Source organism: Xenopus laevis, chromosome 5S (assembly GCF_017654675.1).
Source record: "Xenopus laevis strain J_2021 chromosome 5S, Xenopus_laevis_v10.1, whole genome shotgun sequence".
NCBI lineage: Eukaryota > Metazoa > Chordata > Amphibia > Anura > Pipidae > Xenopus > Xenopus laevis.
In genome coordinates, this window is record NC_054380.1 from 14,170,304 (window position 1) to 14,193,686 (window position 23,383).

General features: G+C 42.2%; 1 protein-coding gene across 3 annotated transcripts in view; it reads left to right on the plus strand.

Annotated features, from left to right (window-relative positions):
• Nucleotides 1-23,383, plus strand: part of eprs1.S (glutamyl-prolyl-tRNA synthetase 1 S homeolog) — a 58,370-nt gene that overhangs the window by 13,794 nt on the left and 21,193 nt on the right. For all 3 annotated transcript variants that reach the window (XM_041563878.1, XM_041563879.1, NM_001127874.1), the window contains 14 exon segments: nt 2,889-2,973; nt 4,567-4,666; nt 7,598-7,754; nt 8,600-8,715; nt 9,288-9,382; nt 9,492-9,618; nt 10,975-11,167; nt 12,522-12,693; nt 13,294-13,527; nt 13,619-13,703; nt 13,802-13,861; nt 20,035-20,145; nt 21,704-21,840; nt 22,324-22,531. In XM_041563878.1, the coding sequence (XP_041419812.1) occupies nt 2,889-2,973; nt 4,567-4,666; nt 7,598-7,754; nt 8,600-8,715; nt 9,288-9,382; nt 9,492-9,618; nt 10,975-11,167; nt 12,522-12,693; nt 13,294-13,527; nt 13,619-13,703; nt 13,802-13,861; nt 20,035-20,145; nt 21,704-21,840; nt 22,324-22,531 (1,880 nt within the window).

Genomic DNA, 23,383 nt, shown 5'->3' on the forward strand with positions numbered 1-23,383 from the left:
GGGCATCAAACTGTTCAGAGGACCCTAGGCTTTCATATTTGGGGTGATTTCTCTTGATACCTAAAAGTATGTGGGTAATACGATGCTGCAGGGTAGATATTTTGAGGTGATTTTTGGAAATGTCACCTAAATCACCAAATTTAGGAATGATTTGCGGCTTGGTACTTTGGCGTAGAAAGACATGCATACCCAATTTGGATTCGTTGGAATGTGTACTTTCCGAAAATATATGGTTTTCTGGGGTGAACTTACTGTTTTCTACTTTTGCCCCCCCCCAAAACGATGTAAATGTGTTGATTTTGCAGTATCTGAAATGACAGACTATATGGGGGTCTTCCTTTTGGGGCCCCTGTATGCCACGTGCTTGAGTACACCTATACATATCGGGCATCAAACTGTTCAGAGGACCCTAGGCTTTCATATTTGGGGTGATTTGTCTTGATACCTAAAAGTATGTGGGTAATACGATGCTGCAGGGTAGATATTTTGAGGTGATTTTTGGAAATGTCACCTAAATCACCAAATTTAGGAATGATTTGCGGCTTGGTACTTTGGCGTAGAAAGACATGCATACCCAATTTGAATTCGTGGGAATGTGTACTTTCCGAAAATATATGGTTTTCTGGGGTGAACTTACTGTTTTCTACTTTTGCCCCCCCAAAACAATGTAAATGTGTTGATTTTGCAGTACCTGAAATGTCAGACTATATGGGGGTCTTCCTTTTAGGGCCCCTATATGCCACATGCTTCGGTACACCTATACATATTGGGCATCAAACTGTTCAGAGGACCCTAGGCTTTCATATTTGGGGTGATTTGTCTTGATACCTAAAAGTATGTGGGTAATACGATGCTGCAGGGTAGATATTTTGAGGTGATTTTTGGAAATGTCACCTAAATCACCAAATTTAGGAATGATTTGCGGCTTGGTACTTTGGCGTAGAAAGACATGCATACCCAATTTGGATTCGTTGGAATGTGTACTTTCCGAAAATATATGGTTTTCTGGGGTGAACTTACTGTTTTCTACTTTTGCCCCCCCCCCCAAAACGATGTAAATGTGTTGATTTTGCAGTACCTCAAATGACAGACCATATGGGAGTCTTCCTTTTGGGGCCCCTATATGCCACGTGCTTGGGTACACCTATATATATTGGGCATCAAACTGTTCAGAGGACCCTAGGCTTTCATATTTGGGGTGATTTCTCTTGATACCTAAAAGTATGTGGGAAATACGATGCTGCAGGGTAGACATTTTTAAGTGATTTTTGGAAATGTCACCAAAATCACCAAATTTAGGAATGATTTGCGGCTTGGTACTTTGGAGTACAAAGACATGCATACCCAATTTAGATTCGTGGCAATGTGTACTTTCCGAAAATATATGGTTTTCTGGGGTGAACTTACTTTTTTCTACCTTTGCCGCCCCCCAAAACGATGTAAATGTGTTGATTTTGCAGTATCTGAAATGACAGACCATATGGGGTCTTCCTTTTCAGGCCTCTATATGCCACTTGCTTGGGTACACCTATACATATTGGGCATCAAACTGTTCAGAGGACCCTAGGCTTTCATATTTGGGGTGATTTGTCTTGATACCTAAAAGTATGTGGGTAATACGATGCTGCAGGGTAGAAATTTTTAAGTGATTTTTGGAAATGTCGCCAAAATCACCAACTTTAGTAATGGTTTGCCGCTTGGTACTTTGGTGTAGAAAGACATGCATACCCAATTTGGATTCAGGGGAATGTATACTTTCCGAAAATATATGGTTTTCTGGGGTGAACATACTTTTTTCTACCTTTGCCGCCCCCCAAAACGATGTAAATGTGTTGATTTTGCAGTATCTGAAATGACAGAACAAATGGGGGGTCTTCCTTTTGGGGCCTCCTATGCCACGTGCTTGGGTACATCTATTCATATTGGGCATCAAACTGTTCAGTGGACCCAGGATTTTATATTTGGGGTGTTTTACATTGATACCTAATGATGTGTGGGAGATATGTTGCTGTAGAGTGGAAGCTTTGAGGTCATTTTTCAAAAAATTCACCAATTTCTATAAAACATAACTTTAGGAAACAATTGCAACTTGGTGGTTTGGAGTACAAAGATATTTCTACCCATTTTTGATTCACCAGAATCTGTTCTTTCTAGTAATGGGTAGTTTTCTAGGGTAAACCTACTGTTAGCGGAATGTTTGGCCTTGAAATCAAAAGTATGCCGTTTGGGAAGTGTTGCTTTGGAAATTTGGTTGTGTACTGCTTGTAGATTTTGAGCTATACAAGTGAGAAATCTCCATAAAACTATATATATTTGGTATTGTCGCGTTCAGGAGACATAGACCTTTCTACATCGGCTGTGTTCTCGTACATAAAATGAATGATGTTTCTGATATATGTGATTGTTCTTCGTGCAACATGATTTTTTTCATTTTATTTGACACTTAGAATCCAATATTTTATTAGAGAAGTAGAATTACACCAAAATTCTTGCATATTGTGAAAGTTCAGGTTGTCCTGAAAAAAACAATACATTGTTTTCCTGGGTTAACTAAAAGACCACCCCAGGAAAGGCCCTTAAAGTGAAAGAGTGCAAAATATCTAAAAACTGCTTGGCAGTAGATGTTCGCATCTAGGACAAAACGGCTGGCAGGGAAAGGGTTAAGACAAATCACATGTGACAGCAGATTAGATGCCAGTCAGTTGTAACTAATAGCACAACTAGTTCTGTAGAAATGTCAGTATGTGTCTAGGTTTAAAGACCTATTTGTGCTTCCGGTTGAGCAATCTTCCTGTACTTAAGCTGCTGTATACAGTCATGGGTCCTGCATACGCAACTAGAATTGCTGATTATTTGGCTAACTCTGTCTTCCTTTGTTTTCCTTGCAGCTGTTTTGTGGACCGTGGAACATCTAAAGGGCCAAATACAGATCAACGTGCAGGAAGGGAAGGACACCCACCTTCGGGTAACAGAGTAAGAGTTCTGCCTTTTCTCTGTAATCTCACATTTACATACGTTGAAAGGTGTCCGCCATCGCTGGGGAGAATATAGAAGTAAACACACTGCCATCAATAAGGTTGATAAAATATTAAAAATGCTAGTGTGGAATGATTCATTTTCATATTCTTATTACCAAGCATTTATAAAGCGCCAACATATTTCCTGGTGTTGTACAATAGAAGTAGAGGGATGGGACCTATTATCCAGAATGCTCGGGACCTGGGGCTTTTCAGTTAACGGATATTTCTGTAATTTGGATCTTCATCCCTTAAATCTAATAGAAAAACATTAAATAAACCCAAATGGGCTGTTTCTGCTTCCAATAAGGATTAATTATATCTCTGTTTGGATCAAGTACAAGCTACTGTTTTATTTATACAGAGAAAAGGGAAATAATTTTTAAAAATTTGGATTATTTGGATAAAATGGAGTCTATGGGAGACGCCCATTTCGTAATTCGGAACTTTCTGGATAACAGCTTTCCGGATAACCGATTGCATATCTGTATACAAGAAGCGTACAGGCAGGGCCGCCATCAGGGGGGCACGGGGTACAAGTGTACCTGGCCCGGGCCTGAAGGGGGGCCCGGCAGTGCTAAACTTTTCCCCCCCTTGACATCGCCGAAGCCGTGCCGCCTCCTTCCGTAGTCCCGAACAGCCAAAATGCGGAAGTGCTGAAAAGCTGAAGTCCCGAAGCAGCGAAAAGACCCGATGTCACGAAAGGAAGCGAAGTTGAAGTCCTGAATCCACGAGTTCAATTCCTCTGAACACCAATTTGTGTTTTTTTTTTGTAATCCCCTGGCCACCAATGTATTATTTTAATATGCTATAGACAGCTGCCACCAATGTTGTTTTAAAAAATATTCTTTGGGGGGAAATTTTGTTGTACGGAGCCCCGTGATTTCTAACGGCAGCCCTGCGTACAGGTTACATACAAATACAGACACACAGGATGGCCCTGCTTTTTAGGGATTATTGTCAGAGAAGAGGGTTTGAGGTACACTGCGCTGGGCATAATAAAGGGTCACAGACTCCTGGCATGACATTCTAGCTCTACATTGCCCTCTGTAAAGTTGGGAATACACATAAAGGTATGTTGGTTTGGCAAGGTTACCCCCGGCTAAAGATCAGATCCTAGTGAAGGTTTGGCAGAATGTTTGGGACAGGGTTGTCTCACCAGGTGAATTCTATCCTGTGGGTCAAATATTGGTTTGGAAGTCCCTACACAAATCAATAAACTGTTAGATCAGTCTGGAGAGGCTAGATAGTCTGCTTTTATTGGGCAGGTTATCATTATTTGCCGTTTATCTGAAAAAGATGTCATAAAGACTGGGGCAAATTTGCACCTGGGCAGTAACCCATGGCAACCAATCAGAGGTTTGCATTCTGTGTTCAACCGGCAGCTGGCTGAAAAAAAGCTGATCACTGATTGGTTGCTATGGGTAACCGCCCAGATGCAAATTTGATCCGTGTTTATAAATGAGACCTGCTAAGCTTCGTTTAGGTGCAGAATTTGGCTGAAAACTGTGGTTGAGGTGACTAGACCGTGACCTGACTTCTCTTGCAGTACTATCTCCTTCACTGATGTGCACTCCATCGTACGCTACCTGGCCAGACTTGCCACAGACAAAGGACTGAGTGGATCACATCTCACAGAACAGACAGAGGTGAGGATGCCCGGGCACCAGTAATAACACTGCATCTTGGACTTTTCTATAGTTATGGCTGTTATAATGTCTCTAATCTCCTGCTCTCAGTGCTTTTCACCTCCTAAGAATTCACTTACTGTAGCAAGACATTTCACACTCTTCATTAGATGGTAAACTCTGTGGGACAGTGAATGTTTTCTGTTTGTATTTAATATGCTGGCCCTTGTTCATGTAACAATTGACTGTTCTGCTGTACCATTTGTACAGCCCCCGTGTGTTATGAGTTGGGATGTTTACTTTTTTGTAATATAATGATCCTATACGAATACAGTATCCTTTGAATATTCTGGTGTAAAGATACTGCCCCCAAATAACCCCAACCTCACCATTTGTGCAGCCCCCCCTCTCCAATGTTGTTACAGCTGCTTCTGCCACGTCTCTGTTGGGAGAACCACCCTAGACTTTAACCCTTGCATAATTCTGTCAAGTGATTCAGAAATGTCAACCTGGGTAACTGCCATTCAGATTTAACCCTGGAATTTCAGTTGTTATGGACTTGGAATAGGACTTGTAGCTCCTTGGGCTGGAGTGGATCTCTTGTAATTTGCACAAATTAGAGTCCAGTGCGAGTCCATTTTTTTAAACCTGAACCCGCAATTTGACCTGCATCTTCCCGCTACCAGATCACCAATAGGCCAACTAAGTTCTGACCCAGAGGTACTGAGAAACCGGCAGTCGTGTCACATTTCTTTGCAAAAAATATATAAACCTGCAAGAACCAGAAGCCCACACCTTTGTTGGGTACCCAGCCAGGTTACCCACGGACTGTCTGCACGACCAAGAATCCCCGACCCGATGCAGGACTCTAGCACAAATGGATAAAGTAAAATCTTTATCAATAAGAGGGATAAACCATTCATCATCATACACCCAGCCTGCTTAGCTCAGGATTTGGCTAGCTGATGTGCTTGCTTCCAAGTACCTGATAGAATTATATCTGCACTCTCTAGCACACATATAAGTTAAACACACAGAGTAATAAAAGAATAACCCATGCTATATTTATTATATAGGTATTTACACATTGCATGGAACCTATTTCTTTTTTATTTGTTTTATTTTATTTTTTTGCTTTAAAGGGGTTGTTCACCTTCAAACACTTTTTTTCCAGCAGTTGGTTTCAGATTGTTCACAATAAACAAAAACTTTTTCCATTTACTTTCTTTTTACTATTTGTGACTGTTTTTCTAATATCGATGTGTAAAGTTTTGTCACCTTCTAGAGCAGCTCGGGGAGGGGGGTCACCGACTCTATAACTGTTTTAAATTGATAGATTTAGTTGATACATTTCTTAGCTTTTGTCTAGAGCAGCTCGGGGGAGGGGGTCGCCGACTCTGTAACTGTTTTGATACATTTAGTTGATACATTTCTTATCTTTGTCCCTGCTGAGCAGAATCCCTGAGTTTCATTAAAGGCAGCTGTTAGAATTGATACAATAGTTGCTAACATTCCAAAAATACTACTGAGAAATGGATCAACTAATTGTATCAGCTAAATGTATGAAATTGTAGCAGTTCCTGAATTACTGAGCTGCCAGACTGAGATGGTAACATTACATTTTAAACTTCAATTTTGGAAAAACGATAAATAAAAAAGGAAGGCAATTGAAAAAAGCCTTTATTTCCGAGTTTGAATCTGAAAATAACTCAACTGAAAAAAAGTGTTTTGAAGGTGAACAGCCACTGTTTTTAATTCACTAACTTGGGAGAAACAGAAGCAGAGCTTTATTTTGTTAATGTTAGAGATGCACTGAATCCAGGATTCGGTTCGGGATTCAGGCTTTTTCAGCAAGATTCGGTTTCGGCTGAATCCTTCTGCTCGGCCGTACCTAATCCAAATCCTAATTTGCATATGCAAATTTGTGTCGGAGAGGGAAATAGCGAAACAAGGAAGTAAAAATGTTTTCCCCTTCCCACCTTTAATTTGCATATGCAAATTAGGGTCCGGTATTCTGCAAATCTTTCCACCTTTTCCAACTTTGCCATGTGCTACAAGCTGCAATCTCCTTCCAGGGCACAAGGGTCCTCTTTGCACAGTCTGCTGGCCAACCAGGGGGACTCTTACCAGGGATTTTTGGTCATCTGGCCCCCCATCAAGCACATTCCCTAAAAGGGAAAATTCAGCTGCCCCTAGCCCTCACCAGGCATCCGTTTTATAATTAAAATAGAAGATGAATCATAGAGAGTCAAAGAAATGTATGCAATAAAAAATAAGAATAGGTGAAGCCTATTGTATTTTTAGTTGCAGCATGAAAAGAGGCAGAAATAATAATTTATTTATAATCGCTTATAAATAAAACAATTACAGAACAAATAAAGTAGACCAATTGAAATAGAATGAATACTTATACATAAGAATTAAAAGTTAATATAAAGTTAACCCTCCCCCCCCTTTACCCCGGATCACTTCCTAGCAGGGTTGATGATATGAGGTTTTGTGTCGCAGAATGGGGACACCAGATGTAAAGGTGTGGTTCGCTTGTTAAAAAAGGGCTTGGAGGGTTTAGGCAGATTGTGGGTGAAGTTTCATCTCTAATTTGCATATGCAAATTAGGATTCAGATTAGGTATTCGGCCGAATCCTTTGTAAAGGATTCAGGGGTTCGGCCGAATCTAAAATAGTGGATTCGGTGCATCCCTAGTAATAATTGGTGGTCCCTTCGGTGGAGAGCCCTGCTAATTTATAGAATATACCACAATTACTGATGGCAGCCCTAGTGCTGTAGGTAGGTCCTTAGGCACTGGACTTTGGCCTTCCCTCATTGATAAACATTCTGTGAATGTGCCTATTGTGGACAAGATGGTTACCCCCCTTTTCTGCTTATGAATTTAATTCTGAAACAGCTGCCCCATCCAAACTACTTTGCCATATTTTTCCTCTTTTCTTACAGGTGAGCCATTGGATGGAGTTTAGTCAGACCAGACTGATGCAGAAGCCTGACTTTTCTACAGGCCTACAGGAGCTCAATAACTGCCTGTCTCTGCGCACATACTTGGTGGGGAACACCCTGACTCTGGCTGATATCTGTGTCTTCTCTGCCTTGGAAGGTGACAACAGTTATAACTTTAGGCTCCTAGATTCACAGCATGAGGGGTTGATCTGCTTTTCCTCATTCTTAGAAGTTCTTTCATATGACCTTGTTCTAGGATTCTTTATTGTAGAAAGGAAACCTGACCAACTGGATTTTGAAAAACAAGCATTTTACCATTTATTGACTTATGAGGGCGATGTGTAAAGTTTCATTATTGCAGACATATATTTTGGGGCAGGGACTAATGGGTTTGACTGATGGTCAATACCTAAAGCGCTGACAGTCTCTGTTAAGATGGCAATACACAGGGCCGATATCGCCAAATGAGTGGATCTCTCCCAAATATGCCCCCATTGAAGTTGGCGATATCGGGCTGATCCGATCGTGGGCCCTAGGGCCCAATGATCGGATCAGAATGGAGGCCAAACGGGTGGTCGGATCGCGGGACGGCATCAACAAAAAGATACGGCTGCGATCCGACTGGATTTTTTAACCTGCCCGATCGGCATCTGGCCAATTTTCGGCCAGATATCGATCGGGACGCCCGGATGACCCCACACACGGGCCAGTAAGCTGCCGACTCTGTCTGTCGGCAGCTTTTATTGGCCCCTGTATGGGGGCCTTTAAACGCTGTGTGAATATGTTAATGCTCTCTCTCTCCAGCCTATTGGGTTTATTTAACGTTAACATGATTTTCTAGTAGACTTAAGGTATGAAGATCCAAATTATGGAAAGATCCATTATCCAGAAAATCCCAGGCCCCGAGCATTCTAGATAATAGGTTCCATACCTGTCAGTGTATATATAGATACAGCATATAAAAATAGTATACATTTTATTTGTAATGTAATTGTTTTTCAGCAAGCAATGAATGGCAGACACTGGTGCAGAAGGGTCAGACCCCAGTAAATGTCAGAAGATGGTACACCTTTCTAGAACCCCAGCTTGGTTTTTGGAACAAAAGCAACAACAGAGTGGTAAGTGAATGTTATTCTTGCGTTTAGTTCAGCAACCATAGGCTTTAGGCCTTTAAACAAACCCTGGGCCATAGGGCGCAAGGAATACTTCAGCTGTCTCGTTTCCTGAGATTGTATCACCGTTCGTTATAAGAATGTTTGCCCGTTATGGAGGGGTTGTTATTGCTGCCTCCTAGTGCCGGGATGTTCTTACCATGTTGGTGATGTTTAATCCAATTGCCATTATTCTTCTCAAGCACGATGGCTTTCAAAGCTGCCTTATGCTTTGCTTGTGAAGTATTTATTTTAAAATGATTAGTGTAAATGTAGAAGTAGACATGAACACAGCCAAGAGCATTAGGATGACATTCCCTCTGTGTGCAATGTGGTAGTATTGTGCTCTAATGGGGGGTTCAACTAATGTCTACCTCTACATGTAGACTAATGACATTTTTAAATAAATACTTTGAATGAAATGCATATATAAAAACAGAGTGGATGGATATGTGCCAAGTTTTCAGGCATATTATTCAGAGTTATATACCAAATGAGCAGCCCAACAGGATATTTATGATTATTTCAATTGTCTGTAGCCCAGCGAGAAAAAACAAGATGTTGGAAAATTTGTAGAGCTTCCAGGTGCAGAGATGGGCAAAGTAGTGGTGAGATTCCCTCCGGAGGCCAGTGGGTAAGTTGACTGAATATAACATACAATATGGTTCATTACATTTTGGGAGATACCTCTGAACTCTGTTGGGCATTGAAGCTGAGAGTAAGAGTTTTTCTTTATTCCCTAGCTACTTGCATATTGGGCATGCCAAAGCTGCACTGCTCAACCAGCACTACCAGGTCACCTTCAAAGGAAAACTTATTATGAGGTTTGATGACACAAACCCTGAAAAGGAAAAGGAAGACTTTGAGAAGGTAAATGTTTATTCTGTCTAATGCAATACTTAATTGCCATGTTAGGGTGTGGATGAAATGTAAGGGTCAGGGCACACACTCGGGGAGATTAGTCGCCTGGGGGCAAATCTCCTCTTCTTCAGGGCGACTAATTTCCCTGAACTGCCTCCCGCCGGCTAGAATTTAAATCGCCGGCGGGATGGCGAGTTTCTTTGGGAGGCAACTTCAGGTGACTTAAGAGTGCCATCCCGCCGCGATTTAAATTCTAGCCGGCAGGAGGCAGTTCGAGGAGATTGGTCGCTCCAAAGAAGAGGCAATTTGTCTAATCCCCCCCCCCTGAATCTAAGCATGTGCCCTGACCCTAAGGGTGGAGACACACAGAGCTACTAGTAGCAGCTACTTATCACGGCTATAGTGACAATAGTGATAAATGGCTTTGCTAAGACACTACGGGGGTTATTTAAGTCTGAAAGCCAAAAACTCAAAAACCCGAATTCTTATTTGAAAAAAAGAAGAGAAAACTTGATTTATTATACCCCGAGGATGGAAAAAGTCATAATAGGAAAATCCGGCATCTCAGACCTGCCGAGGTTGTATATAAGTTAATGGGAGATGTCCCGAAGATATCCTCATCTGTGCCGGGTTTTCACGCATTTTTTGGGTGGAAACTATGAAAAATCGGTACGATTCGAATTTCGTGTGATTTTCACAATTTCTTCGAGTTTTTTTCCTGCACTGGAATTTTTTGAGAAAATGTATTGATAAATAAGGGGAAATAACACGTCCGGATTTGGTCAGAGTATGTTTCAGAATATGAGATAATTAGGTATTTTTGGGCATTTTGTAGCCACAAAAAGTAGTTGCGTAGTCCCAAAAAGTAGCTGCCTATCACGTCAGCCACTCCCTCCTGATGTGTTTAGCTCAATTAGGCACTCTATCAGAGGAGGTGTGGCTTTACTTTGTTACATCCCTTTTTATACCTGCTTTTTGTTGTTGTTAGCTGTGATTGTTTTGCATTAATAAATGCGTGGACTGAGTTACCTTGCATATCATTTATTCTTATTACTACAATATTATAGTATACACTTACTTACAGGCGAGTGCATTTTTCAAAAGAAGCACTGTCCAAGGGTAAAAGGTCAGCAAATAAAATCATTGGCGCAGGATGTCGGGTGGGGTGAAATTAAATATACAAATACCAGAGGTCCTCTGCACTCAACATATTATCAATATATGAAGGACATGGAAACATTGTGCCTTAAGCTACTAAAAATGCCTTAGTGTTTAAACAAAACAGATTGTTTGTCCATGAACTGCAATATATTTAAGATGGACAATTATGTGAAATTAAATATGTCTTACCTCTGTTACCTGCAGGTTATACTGGAAGATGTCTCCATGCTGCAGATCAAGCCAGATCAGTTTACATACACCTCTGATCACTTTGACACCATCATGAAATACGCAGAGAAGCTGATCCAGGAGGGGAAGGCCTATGTGGATGACACCCCAGCAGAGCAGATGAAAGCTGAACGAGAGCAGAGAATAGAGTGCAAGCACAGAAGTAACAGTAAGTGGGATGCGCCATAATAAGAAGGCCAATGTCCATGTGAACTAACTATATTCAGATTGTAAATGCCTGTGCTTTATTAGTTTAAAATAATAGCAATATTCTATTCTTATATAATAACAGATGCTCAATGATGTTAAAGGTGTTGTTCACCTTCAAATAACTAGATAGATCACCAGAAATAACGATGTTTTCGAATTGCTTTCTATTTTCTATGTGTCACCGTTTTTCTAATATTGAAGTGTAAAGTGTCATTTTTCACCTCCTAAAGCAGCTCTGGTAGGGGGGGTCGGCGACCCTGTAAATTGTTATAAATGGATAAATTTAATCGATACATTTCTTATCTTTGTCCCTGCTGAGCAGAATCTATGGTTTTCATTACAGGCAGCTGTTAGAATTGATACAATAGTTGCTGATATTCCACAAATACTACTGAGAAATGTATCAACTCAATGTTGCAAAATTGTAACAGTTTAGAGTCTGCACTAGTGATGTGCGGGTCAAGAATTTCTCGACCCGCACATGACCCTAACCCACCCGCTCCCTACCCACATCCGACCCAGGCCCGCTGCTCCCCTTTATTTATAGACCCGCCCCGCAGTGACGTCACAAAAGGGACGGGGCAGGTGGAAGTCTATAAATTCCGCTGCTGGAAGCCGGCAGTACTAGGTCGCTCATTTCATCCAGGGGTCGGCCCGACCCGCGGGTCCCGCTGGCCTCGGGTCGGCCCGCACATCACTAGTCTGCACCTAAATTACTGAGCTGCCAGACATTCAACTTTAAACCTAAAGTTTGGAAAAACAGTAACAAATAAATAATGGAAAGTAATTGAAAAAAGTCTTTATTTCTGGGGAACAATCTGAAAACAACTGAACTGAAAAAAAGTGTTTGGAAGGTGAACAACCGCTTTAAATTTGTCAATATAATTGCTGTTGGGAAATCATCTGTCCCATGCTTTTCTTTGCACTAACTGCAGGCCCTGACTAGTGAAACAATATAGTAGAGGATAGCTGTCCACCAGATATGGTCAAAGTGTTCCATGTGCCATTTTTGCTAGGGCCCATTTACATTACTTTTACACTGTTAAATTGTGTGTAGAACATTGTCAGGCTACTGGTGTTGTAAGACAAATTCAATCAATGTGTTATGCCTGATATCCCTTTAAAGCACCAAAATAAGTGAAAACAACTTTTCTCTGGGGTCTCCGGGAGACACAGGAGACTTACTGGATAAAGCTCCATCCTCCAGACAGGAAATGGTTAAAATAAATGTGTTTTCAAGTTTTTATATAATTTATATGTCTATTATCCCTTTAAAAGCACCAAAATAAGTAAAGACAACTTTTTTTTTTTAGCCGTGGCAAAGAACATCGAAATGTGGGAAGAAATGAAGAAAGGCACCGAATTTGGTCAGACCTGCTGTCTCCGAGCTAAAATTGACATGAATTCCAACAATGGCTGCATGAGGGACCCCACGTTGTTCCGCTGCAAGAATCAACCCCACCCTCGGACAGGAAGCAAATACAGGTAAATGCCCAACAAGCAAGTCACACCCCTTATTTGACTACACAATTCCCCATTCTGCTCACACTCCCTTGCCCTATCCAAAACCAGCCAATTTTAATCCTCATCTTGGGACTGCGTGACAGAGTCCCCTGACTGAACTCCCTCTCCATGATTGACCATAGACAGGGTCAAGGAAGGGAGAGATTTAGGCGATTCGTTTCCAAAGTCGCCCGAAGTGGGAAACTTCAAGCTACTTCAGAAAACGAAGTGCCTCGAGTGCCGTGCCGCAGGCGATGTCTCATTCTAGCAGGCGGAAGACAGGGGGAAGCCGTTCGGGTGGATTAGTCGCCCTAAAGAAGAGGCGATTAGTTGCTGGGCAACTAAATCTCCCCGAATCTCCATGTGTGACTGTACCGTTATAGGTAGGGTTGACATGCTTACAAATTTACAGGCAAATATATTAATTGTAAATTTGTAATACTGGCCCTAGCTGATTATTTGTTGGCTATTCTGATAAAATTATGGCTGGGAAGTAACCCTAGCCACCGGCATTTCCATAAAAATGTATTTACTGTTATATGCCTTCCTCTGTACTTACTGACCTACTTTGTAACCCTGCAGTATCTATCCCACGTATGACTTTGCCTGCCCCATTGTGGACAGTGTAGAGGGAGTCACTCATGCGTTGCGCACAACAGAGTATCACGACCGGGACGAGCAGTTCTACTGGATTATTGATGCACTGGGCATCCGGAAGCCTTACATCTGGGAATACAGTCGCCTGAACCTCAACAATACCGTCCTCTCTAAGAGAAGGCTGACCTGGTTTGTCAATGAAGGCCTAGTGAATGGCTGGTGAGTTTCAGATCTCCACTGATTTACTGTGATCTTTCCAGTTTGCTGAAATACATATAAAACACTTTTTTTTCCCCCCTCTTTCACCCAGGGATGATCCAAGGTTCCCTACAGTGCGCGGAGTTCTCCGAAGAGGAATGACAGTGGAGGGGCTGAAACAATTCATTGCAGCACAGGTCAGTGGTAAAGCTCAATCCCTTCTTTTCGCATAGGTGCAGTCAAGTTGTTGCCCTTTTTTTCATTAACTTCCCCCTTTCTTTTAAACTCTCCCCAGGGCTCTTCACGATCGGTGGTGAACATGGAGTGGGACAAGATTTGGGCCTTTAACAAAAAGGTATGTAGTCAAACGACAGCCACTTCTTTATGAATCATTGAATTTGCCCCACTGCTGTCTCCTGTTCTGCTGTAGTGGCCTGCAGAGCACTGTAAATACCATGAGCTTCTATACACCCCCCCGAGCAGTGCAAATAGATTGTCATCTCCCCCTGAACTCAATCATAATCTCACTGACTTGCAAAAAACACAGTTTGATTTATGGGAACGGACTTTGGCGTGAATTTTGAACTCTGCATTTCATTTTTCTGCTTTCAAGCTGCGAGCTATCTGTAAGAAGGTATTACCTAATGCTTTCCGTTTCCTTTTTCTTTAAACGAGCTTTTGTTTTCTTTGGCCTTTGGCATATAGCTTCTAGTCATGTAAGCAAACGTAGCTTGCTGCATCGTTTGTAGCTTCTCCACACAATCGCATTGCTTTAGCACCCAACACACCACTCATCTAGGGCAGGGGTAGGGAACCTTGCGGCTCTAGAGCTGCATGCGGCTCTTCATCCTGCTTGCTGTGGCTCAGTCTTGCGGCTTTGACAGGCAAGACTGAGCCACAGCAAGATGATTCATCATGGTCCTTACCGCGGTCACACACTCAAGACAAGAGAGAGACGATCAGCATGGAGCTTCAGAAACAGAAGTCACATTAAACAGATGAGAACACTAGCATTGAATAGGGCTATTCATTGTTTAATTTATTTCAAAGTAGCCCTACATATACACAATACACTTCTGTTTGTTGTTTTCTGTTGTTGTAACAGTTAAAATTAAAAAAAGTTAAAAAAGTTTATAAGCTGTGTTATGTTTTGCGGCTCCAGACTATTTTTCTTTAGTGGGAGAGGGGCAAAATGGCTCTTTTGATAGTAAAGGTTGCTGACCCCTGATCTAGGGTAATGGTCAGTAGCTAAAAAAAAAAGGTGCTCCGATAAAGGTTCATTTTGCTATAAAAAAATAAGCTTGATTACATACATACATCATTTACTTCAGTATCCGTAAGGCAAAGCAATGACTGCCAATTCTCCAGTGGTTGAAATATACTGGCGGAGCAAATGAAATTGACTTGTCCTTAAAGGAAAATTATACCCCTAAAACAATGTAGGTCTCTATAAACAGATATTGCATAAAACAGCTCATATGTAAAACTTTGCTTCATGTAAATAAATCATTTTCATAATAATATACTTTTTTAGTGGTATGTGCCATTGGGTAATCATAAATACAAAACTGCCATTTTAAAAAAATAAGGGCCTCCCCCTGGGATCGTATGATTCATGGTGCACACAAACAAACCATACATGTTCGGTCACATGAGCCAATTAACAGACAGAGTTCTGTCTTTTGCTTCTACACTTCTTCCTGTTACAGTTAGAGCTGCAGTATTTCTGGTCAGGTGATCTCTGAGGCTGACCTCTCTGTAGCCTTAGCGCTGACCTCTCTGAGGCAGCACACAGACCATCACGAAATGGTGGGTCAAGGCAAGAGATGTAAAAGACACCTATGATTAAGCGCCGGAGGGTGCGAAACGCATAAGGTGGGCCTGGGGGGTCTGTTTGTTATTGAACTTTTAATGCTAATTTAAATAAAGAAAATTTTTTATGGAAAAGAAAGCCTTGGGACAGCTATCTTTGGATAAAAGGAATCTTGATGTATATATCGCCTGTGAACTGGGGCGAGTCCCTTGGGCTTAACTCAGTTTAAATCAGAGGTGGACTCCCAATTTTTGTATACAAAGAGATGTAAAAGGGCAATATTTACTTAAATATATATTCCAGTTTGGTGAGATTCTTTTAGCACTTAATTTGATATAAACGATCTGTTGCTCAAGTATTAATTTTGGGGGTATAGTTTTCCTTTAATGGCATACTGGAAGCTTCAGGGCATTTAGAGCACGCAGGTCCAAAGTCACCCTCCCATCACCTTACTGTTATCTCTTGGAAGTGCTTCTCATGTGACTGTACACTGAAAGCAAGGCCTGGATACACTACAGGTACCTTTAAAGGGGAAATATCGCGGAAATGAAAATTTTTTATAAGCTTCAACATACTGAAATAACAAACTTTCTAAATATAAATAACTAAAAATTCTGTGCCGTTCCTGGAATAATCAAGTTCTTCACTTTCCCTCTCTCAGCATCTGTTTCCCTTCATCCTCTCTTCATGCAGTATTTGGGTGTCAGATATTCATTGACAGTTAGACCCAATGTATCTTATAGGGGAGCTCCTTTTGCCTAGAAGAAAATCATGTCTTTTTACTTGAAGGATTTGTGCAAAAGGCGGTTATTTTGTTAGGATTTTGTTTTTACTGGAATCGGTTATTTGAGTGAGCTCTAATTCATCTGCTAAAAAAGGAAGCCCCCCTATAAGATACATTGGATCTAACTGTCAATGAATATCTGACACCCAACAGAATGAAAAGATACTGAGCGAGGGATAGTGAAAATAAACTTGATCATTTCAGAAATGATGCAGAATTTAATTGCTTGTATTTATAAAGTTTCAAATTTCAGTATTTTGAAGTTTCTGTTAAATTTTGATTTCACAATATTTCCCCTTTTAGATCAGGCAAGCACAATGGGGAAAATGTGCACCTAGGCAGTGACCAATGACAACAATTACATTTTTGCCTACATTGCACTACCTGCAGCTGATGAAAAACCTGATCACTGACTTGTTGCTGTTGATTACTGCCAAGTGGCCATGTCCCTAGTTCATGTAAAAATTACAACTGCTAGATGGGAGTTTTTTCCAGTAAGACACAATAGAAATAATTTGTGCAATCATGCACTAATCCTTAGCACTGAAGCCTTACTACTGGTCCCTTTGTAGCCTTAGCTCTGACCTTTCTCTATCCTTAGCGCTGACCTCTCTGTAGCCTTAGCGCTGACCTCTCTGTAGCCTTAGTGCTGACCTCTCTGTAGCCTTAGCGCTGACCTCTCTGTAGCCTTAGCGCTGACCTCTCTGCAGCCTTAGCGCTGACCTCTCTGCAGCCTTAGCGCTGACCTCTCTGCAGCCTTAGCGCTGACCTCTCTGTAGCCTTAGCGCTGACCTCTCTGTAGCCTTAGCGCTGACCTCTCTGTAGCCTTAGCGCTGACCTCTCTGCAGCCTTAGCGCTGACCTCTCTGCAGCCTTAGCGCTGACCTCTCTGCAGCCTTAGCGCTGACCTCTCTGCAGCCTTAGCGCTGTCCTCTCTGCAGCCTTAGCGCTGTCCTCTCTGCAGCCTTAGCGCTGACCTCTCTGCAGCCTTAGCGCTGACCTCTCTGCAGCCTTCGCGCTGACCTCTCTGCAGCCTTAGCGCTGACCTCTCTGCAGCCTTAGCGCTGACCTCTCTGCAGCCTTAGCGCTGACCTCTCTGCAGCCTTAGCGCTGACCTCTCTGCAGCCTTAGCGCTGACCTCTCTGCAGCCTTAGCGCTGACCTCTCTGCAGCCTTAGCGCTGACCTCTCTGCAGCCTTAGCGCTGACCTCTCTGCAGCCTTAGCGCTGACCTCTCTGCAGCCTTAGCGCTGACCTCTCTGCAGCCTTAGCGCTGACCTCTCTGCAGCCTTAGCGCTGACCTCTCTGCAGCCTTAGCGCTGACCTCTCTGCAGCCTTAGCGCTGTCCTCTCTGCAGCCTTAGCGCTGACTCTCTGCAGCCTTAGCGCTGACCTCTCTGCAGCCTTAGCGCTGACCTCTCTGCAGCCTTAGCGCTGACCTCTCTGCAGCCTTAGCGCTGACCTCTCTGCAGCCTTAGCGCTGACCTCTCTGCAGCCTTAGCGCTGACCTTTCTGCAGCCTTAGCGCTGACCTCTCTGCAGCCTTAGCGCTGACCTCTCTGCAGCCTTAGCGCTGACCTCTCTGCAGCCTTAGCGCTGACCTCTCTGCAGCCTTAGCGCTGACCTCTCTGCAGCCTTAGCGCTGACCTCTCTGCAGCCTTAGCGCTGACCTCTCTGCAGCCTTAGCGCTGACCTCTCTGCAGCCTTAGCGCTGACCTCTCTGCAGCCTTAGCGCTGATCTTATAATCTTTTATGACACATTTGTAAAATATTAGAATGCACAGACTACACAGACTATGGCATGTTTTTCCCTTCATGTAACAAATTAGATTGGAGTGTACCATATACACCTTCTTATACCCACACAAACCCAGCTGAAAATTTCTACTGCAGGCAGAGGGGTGGCAAAAAAAATACCTGAATTGTTCTACTGAGACCTGTGATTGTGTTTTACCAAGGGGCTAGCTGGCAGATTAATGGCAAGCATCTTAACTTCACTAGTCCATAGGCTCATATATTTGTCAGATGCTCAAGATTCCATCCAATTAACGCATTTGCTGCTTAATTAAATTTAGCCATCACTCCATTACTTATCCTGTATGGCCTCTGTATGAACCATCATACTGTTTGTGCCTCATTATAGTTGTCCTCAATACTGATCCCATGTTGTCCCACCTCCAGGCCAGCTAGCCCCTCATTCTGCCATTCTTGCACTCAAATCTCAAAGCTTATTTTTGTTTTTATAACTAGATACTGGTTTATTTTCTATAGTTTCTGCTTGTTTTGGCATGTGTCCCCTTTATGTTCTGCCTTTCTCCATGTGATTAACACTAACTGGCCCTGTATGTTGCTACATGCTCTATGAAGGGAAGGATAATGGGCAGGGAAGAGACTAATACAAGTATATGGCAAAAGAGCTTTGTTTCAGGCTCTACAGAAGTGCCCACTTACTGATGGTTCCTATGTAATGTCCAATATCTTTATGTCTAATTATGAAATTTGGCATAAATCAATTATATACAATCCTTTACTCCGTCTCCACTGGGTACTACAGAGGAAGGCTAAAAGTTGTGTGGATCAACACTGTACTTTATGTGCTAATAAAAGGAGCCTTTAAAGGGATACTGTCATGGGAAAAAAAAGATTTTCAAAATGAATCCGTTAATCGTGCTGCTCCAGCAGAATTCTGCACTGAAATCCATTTCTCAAAAGAGCAAACAGATTTTTTATATTCAATTTTGAAATCTGACATGGGGCTAGACATATTGTCAATTTCCCAGCTGCCCCCAGTCATGTGACTTGTGCTCTGATAAACTTAAATCACTCTTTACTGCTGTACTGCAAGTTGGAGTGATATCACCCCCCCCCAGCAGCCAAACAAAAGAACAATGGGAAGGTAACCAGATAACAGCTCCCTAACACAAGATAACAGCTGCCTGGTAGATCTAAGAACAGCACTCAATAGTAAAAACCCATGTCCCACTGAGACACATTCAGTTACATTGAGAAGGAAAAACAGCAGCCTGCCAGAAAGCATTTCTCTCCTTAAGTGCAGGCACAAGTCACATGACTGGGGACAGCTGGGAAATTGACAAAATGTCTAGCCCCATGTCAGATTTCAAAATTGAATATAAAAAATCTGTTTGCTCTTTTGAGAAATGGATTTCCGTGCAGAAGTCTGCTGGAGTAGCACTATTAACTGATGCATTTTGAAAAAAACATGTTTTCCGATGACCGGATCCCTTTAAGGTTCTCACTTGCTTAAAGGGGTTGTTCACTTTTGATATAACTTTTAGTATGATCCAGAGAGTGATATTTGTGAGAGTGAGACAATTTGCAATTGGTTTTCATTTTCTATTATTTGTGGCTTTTGAGTTATTTAGCTTTTTATACAGCAGCTCTCCAGTTGGCAATTTCAGCAATATGGTTGCTAGGATCCATATTACCCTAGCAACCATGCATTGATTTGAATAAGAGACTGGAATGTGAATAGGAGAGGCCTGAATAAAAAGACGACTAATAAAAAGTAGCAATAACAATAAATGTTTAGCCTTACAGAGCATTTATTTTTAGATGGGGTCAGTGACCCCAATTTGAAAGCAGGAAAGAGTCGGAAGAAGGCAAATAATTCAAAAACTATATATAAAAAAATAAAAATAAAGGCCAATTGAAAAGTTGCTTAGAATTAGCCATTCTATAACATACTAAAAGTTAACTTAAAGGTGAACCACCCCTTTAATATTAGCCACTGAATCTGCCAGTATGAACCCTTCAGCACAACAGGGAAACAATGTCACTTTAAGAATTCTAACTGAAGTTCATGGAGCAATATACAGAAGCCCAGTTAACGTTAATTGTCTTCATTTCATGGGGAGTGTTTTGTTTTTATATCCTGAGTGTAACCTTTTCAGTTTGTCCTGTTTTTGCTTCAATCAGGTGATCGATCCTGTAGCCCCCCGGTACACCGCCTTGCTGAGGAACCAGGTTGTCCCAGTGAATATTCCTGACGCGCAAGAAGGGATGTTGGAAGTGGCCAAGCACCCAAAGGTTTCAGATTTCCCATCTTTATTTTGCTTGATATCAAGAGGTGCCATTAAAATTAACTTGCTGTGTACAGTGGAATCCCATAGCAATTTGCTGCACCTTTAGATATTTCTGTTTTTGTCATGCACTTTCAGATGTTTTATAGCCAGCAGAGTATATGCCTTTGTGCCATGAGCCTTAAATTGTTTTGTCTAAAGCCAGTCTGAAGAACTGTAAAGTGCCGGAGGGCAGCCTTAGCCATTAGAAGGCAAACATAATAATGTAGACCCTCCCACTAATCTTTGATCCGCTCCTTTGCAGTCAGACACTTAGGTTTATTCTGGCCTGGATTTGTGGAAAGGCCCGGGCCTAGGGCAGCAGAATTTAAAGGAGAAGGAAAGCTACAAAAGCATTTTATTGCCAACAGATTAGCCACAATAGTGCAAGATATAACACTATATTTATTCTGCAGAATGCTTTACCATACCTGGGTAAACAGCTCTAGAAGCTTTCTCTGTTTGTTTAGGATAGCAGCTGCCATATTAGCTTGCTGTGACATCACTTCCTGCCTGAGTCTCTCCCTGCTCACTCATAGCTCTGGGTTCAGATTACAGCAGTGAAGGAGGGGGAAAAGGGAGGGGGAGAGAGGAGCAAACTGAGCATGCTCAAGCCCTAGCCCTGGAGGTTTAAGATGAAAACAGGAAGCCAGTGTGTACACAATAGAAGGAAAGAAGTGTGGTATTTCTTTTGACAGAGAACTCATAGGAGCAGCATAACTATGCGAGTTTAGTGGTGTATCTGTATAGACCTTTCTGATTACTTAGCTTACTTAGTTGTAGCCTTTCCTTCTCCTTTGAGGGGGGAGGCATGCCATCCAACCACACCCGCATTAGTTCATAAACACTGGGGATTTGCAGGAGATAAAGAATGACAAAACCACCAATGGCATCTGCTTATTCACAACACACTGGGCAGAATTTTGCTCAGAATTGTTTGTGTGCTTTTTTTGGGCCCAAATCTGCCCTGTGTGCTAGAGTCCTGCGCGGAACCAATTTGTTAAACCCGACCCACAACCCGGACCTGCAACCTGCATACTTACCCGCTTGGACCTGACCCGCAAGCACCTTATCTGCAACCTGATCTGTGACCGCTGACCATCAAGAAAAGGAAGTGCTGTCATTGACATCATTAGAAGGCGTGATCAGAAAAAAAGGACTGAAACTTGCTATTGAGAAGACCAGCGACCTGCAAACCCAGAGAACCACCGACCCGCGTCTATACCCGTTTCCGAAACTTCTACCTGCAACCCCGCATGGTACCGCAAGGTTTTGCGGATAACCCGCGGGTACCCAACCAGCTGCAGGAATCTACTGTGTGCACAGTGACCAATGTCATTGGTGTCCCCTGATGCAGGCATGGGTTTTATTGGGTGTTACTGCTTTATTCAAGGATCATATAAAGCTTTCAGTATCTAACAGGAGTGCACAGTGTAACCCCCCCCCCGATAATATTTCTCCTTGTTACTATGTCATAATGTGGGAGGAGCTTTTTGACAGCGGCTCTTGTTTGTTTGTTAACATAGAACACCGAGGTGGGCCTGAAGCCTGTGTGGTACGGCCCCAAGGTCCTCATAGAAGGTGCAGATGCAGAGACCTTGTCTGAGGGAGAGACAGTCACTTTCATAAACTGGGGAAATCTCATCATTACAAAGATTCATCGGTAAGTGTGTGTGTGTGTATATATATATATATAATACACAAAAGCCATGAATATCCTGTAAATGATATCCTTATAAACGGTGAGTAGTGATGTCATCAGTTATAAACGGTGAGTAGTGATGTAATTTCTGTCACATGACTCACTAAAATTTGTGTATTATAATTAATAAAGTACCCCCAGTTGTAAAATATGAGGATATTAGAAGTTACCTCGGAGTTCCATGACCTGTATAAAAACACTCGGCCTTCGGCCTCGTGTTTTTATATGGTCATGAAACTCCTCGGTAACTTATAATATCCTTATATTTTACAAGAGGGGGTACTTTATTCACTATATATATATATATATATATATTTATATTTATTTCTGTTAAATCTGGAGTGTAAATTTAGCACAGCTTCCCTGGGCAGTAGCCTTTAAAAACATTGTCCTGCGTAAACTCTGTGATATAATGGAAGCGTTCACTTCATTCCGTCTGCCCAGGGACCAGAGTGGGAAAATTCAGTCCCTTGATGCCAAGCTGAATCTGGAGAACAAAGATTACAAGAAAACCACTAAGATCACCTGGCTTGCCGAAACACCCAAGGCCCCTTTTATACCAACGACCTGCGTTAATTACGATCATCTTATTACCAAGCCGGTTTTGGGCAAGGAGGAAGACTTCAAGCAGTACGTTAACAGAAGCAGCAAGGTAACGTTTGTGTGACCTCTACTGTGGCTCTTTGCATTCAGCAGCAAATTAAACATTATTGAATTTTTTCAATTGTTATATGTAAATATTTAGGTATGTGCAATTGGACGGCTTTTATAGTTTCTGAAGATTCTGCCCTTTTTTAAGACATCTTCTTCCTCCTTTCCTCACCTAAATCCTCTCTGCTCTCCTCCTATTAATGCCTTGCTCCATTTACAGTACAAGCAACCAACAGAGAGTTGTGGGCAGAGCTGCCATCAGAAATTGCGGGGCCCCGCACAACAAAAATTTTTAGGGCCCCCCTTCCCCAAACATCAGTACAAAGGCTACACAGGCACAAGTGCTAAACATTTAAGGCCCACCTTCAAGTTAAATAAAAAAAACTGGTGGCAAGGGCCCCAATAAGTTATATTAAAAAAATGGTGGTCAGGGCCCCTACAAGTTAAATAGAAAATAAGTGGCCACGGCCACTACAGGTTACATTAAAAAAATGGTGGACAGGGCCCCTATCTGTTATATATAAAAATTGGTGGCCAGGGCCCCAACAAGTAATGTGAAAAAAATTGGTGGCCAGGGCCCCTGTAAGTTATTAAAAAAAAATAAGTCCTTACTTCAGCTGCAGAGTTCAGGGAAACTCCGGTGTCTGTGTCTTTAGCTTTCCTGTGCTCTGATTTGCCAGTGAAATGTAAGTCCCGGTAATTTTGTATGGTGATTGGATAAGCTGGAGGGGAGGTTCAAATTTCACCCATCCAATCACCATGTGGCTAAACCGGGACTTACAATTCATTGACAAATCAGAGCAGTTAGAAGATACAGGCTCCCGCCCACTCTCCCTTCCGTAGTCTCCAGCTT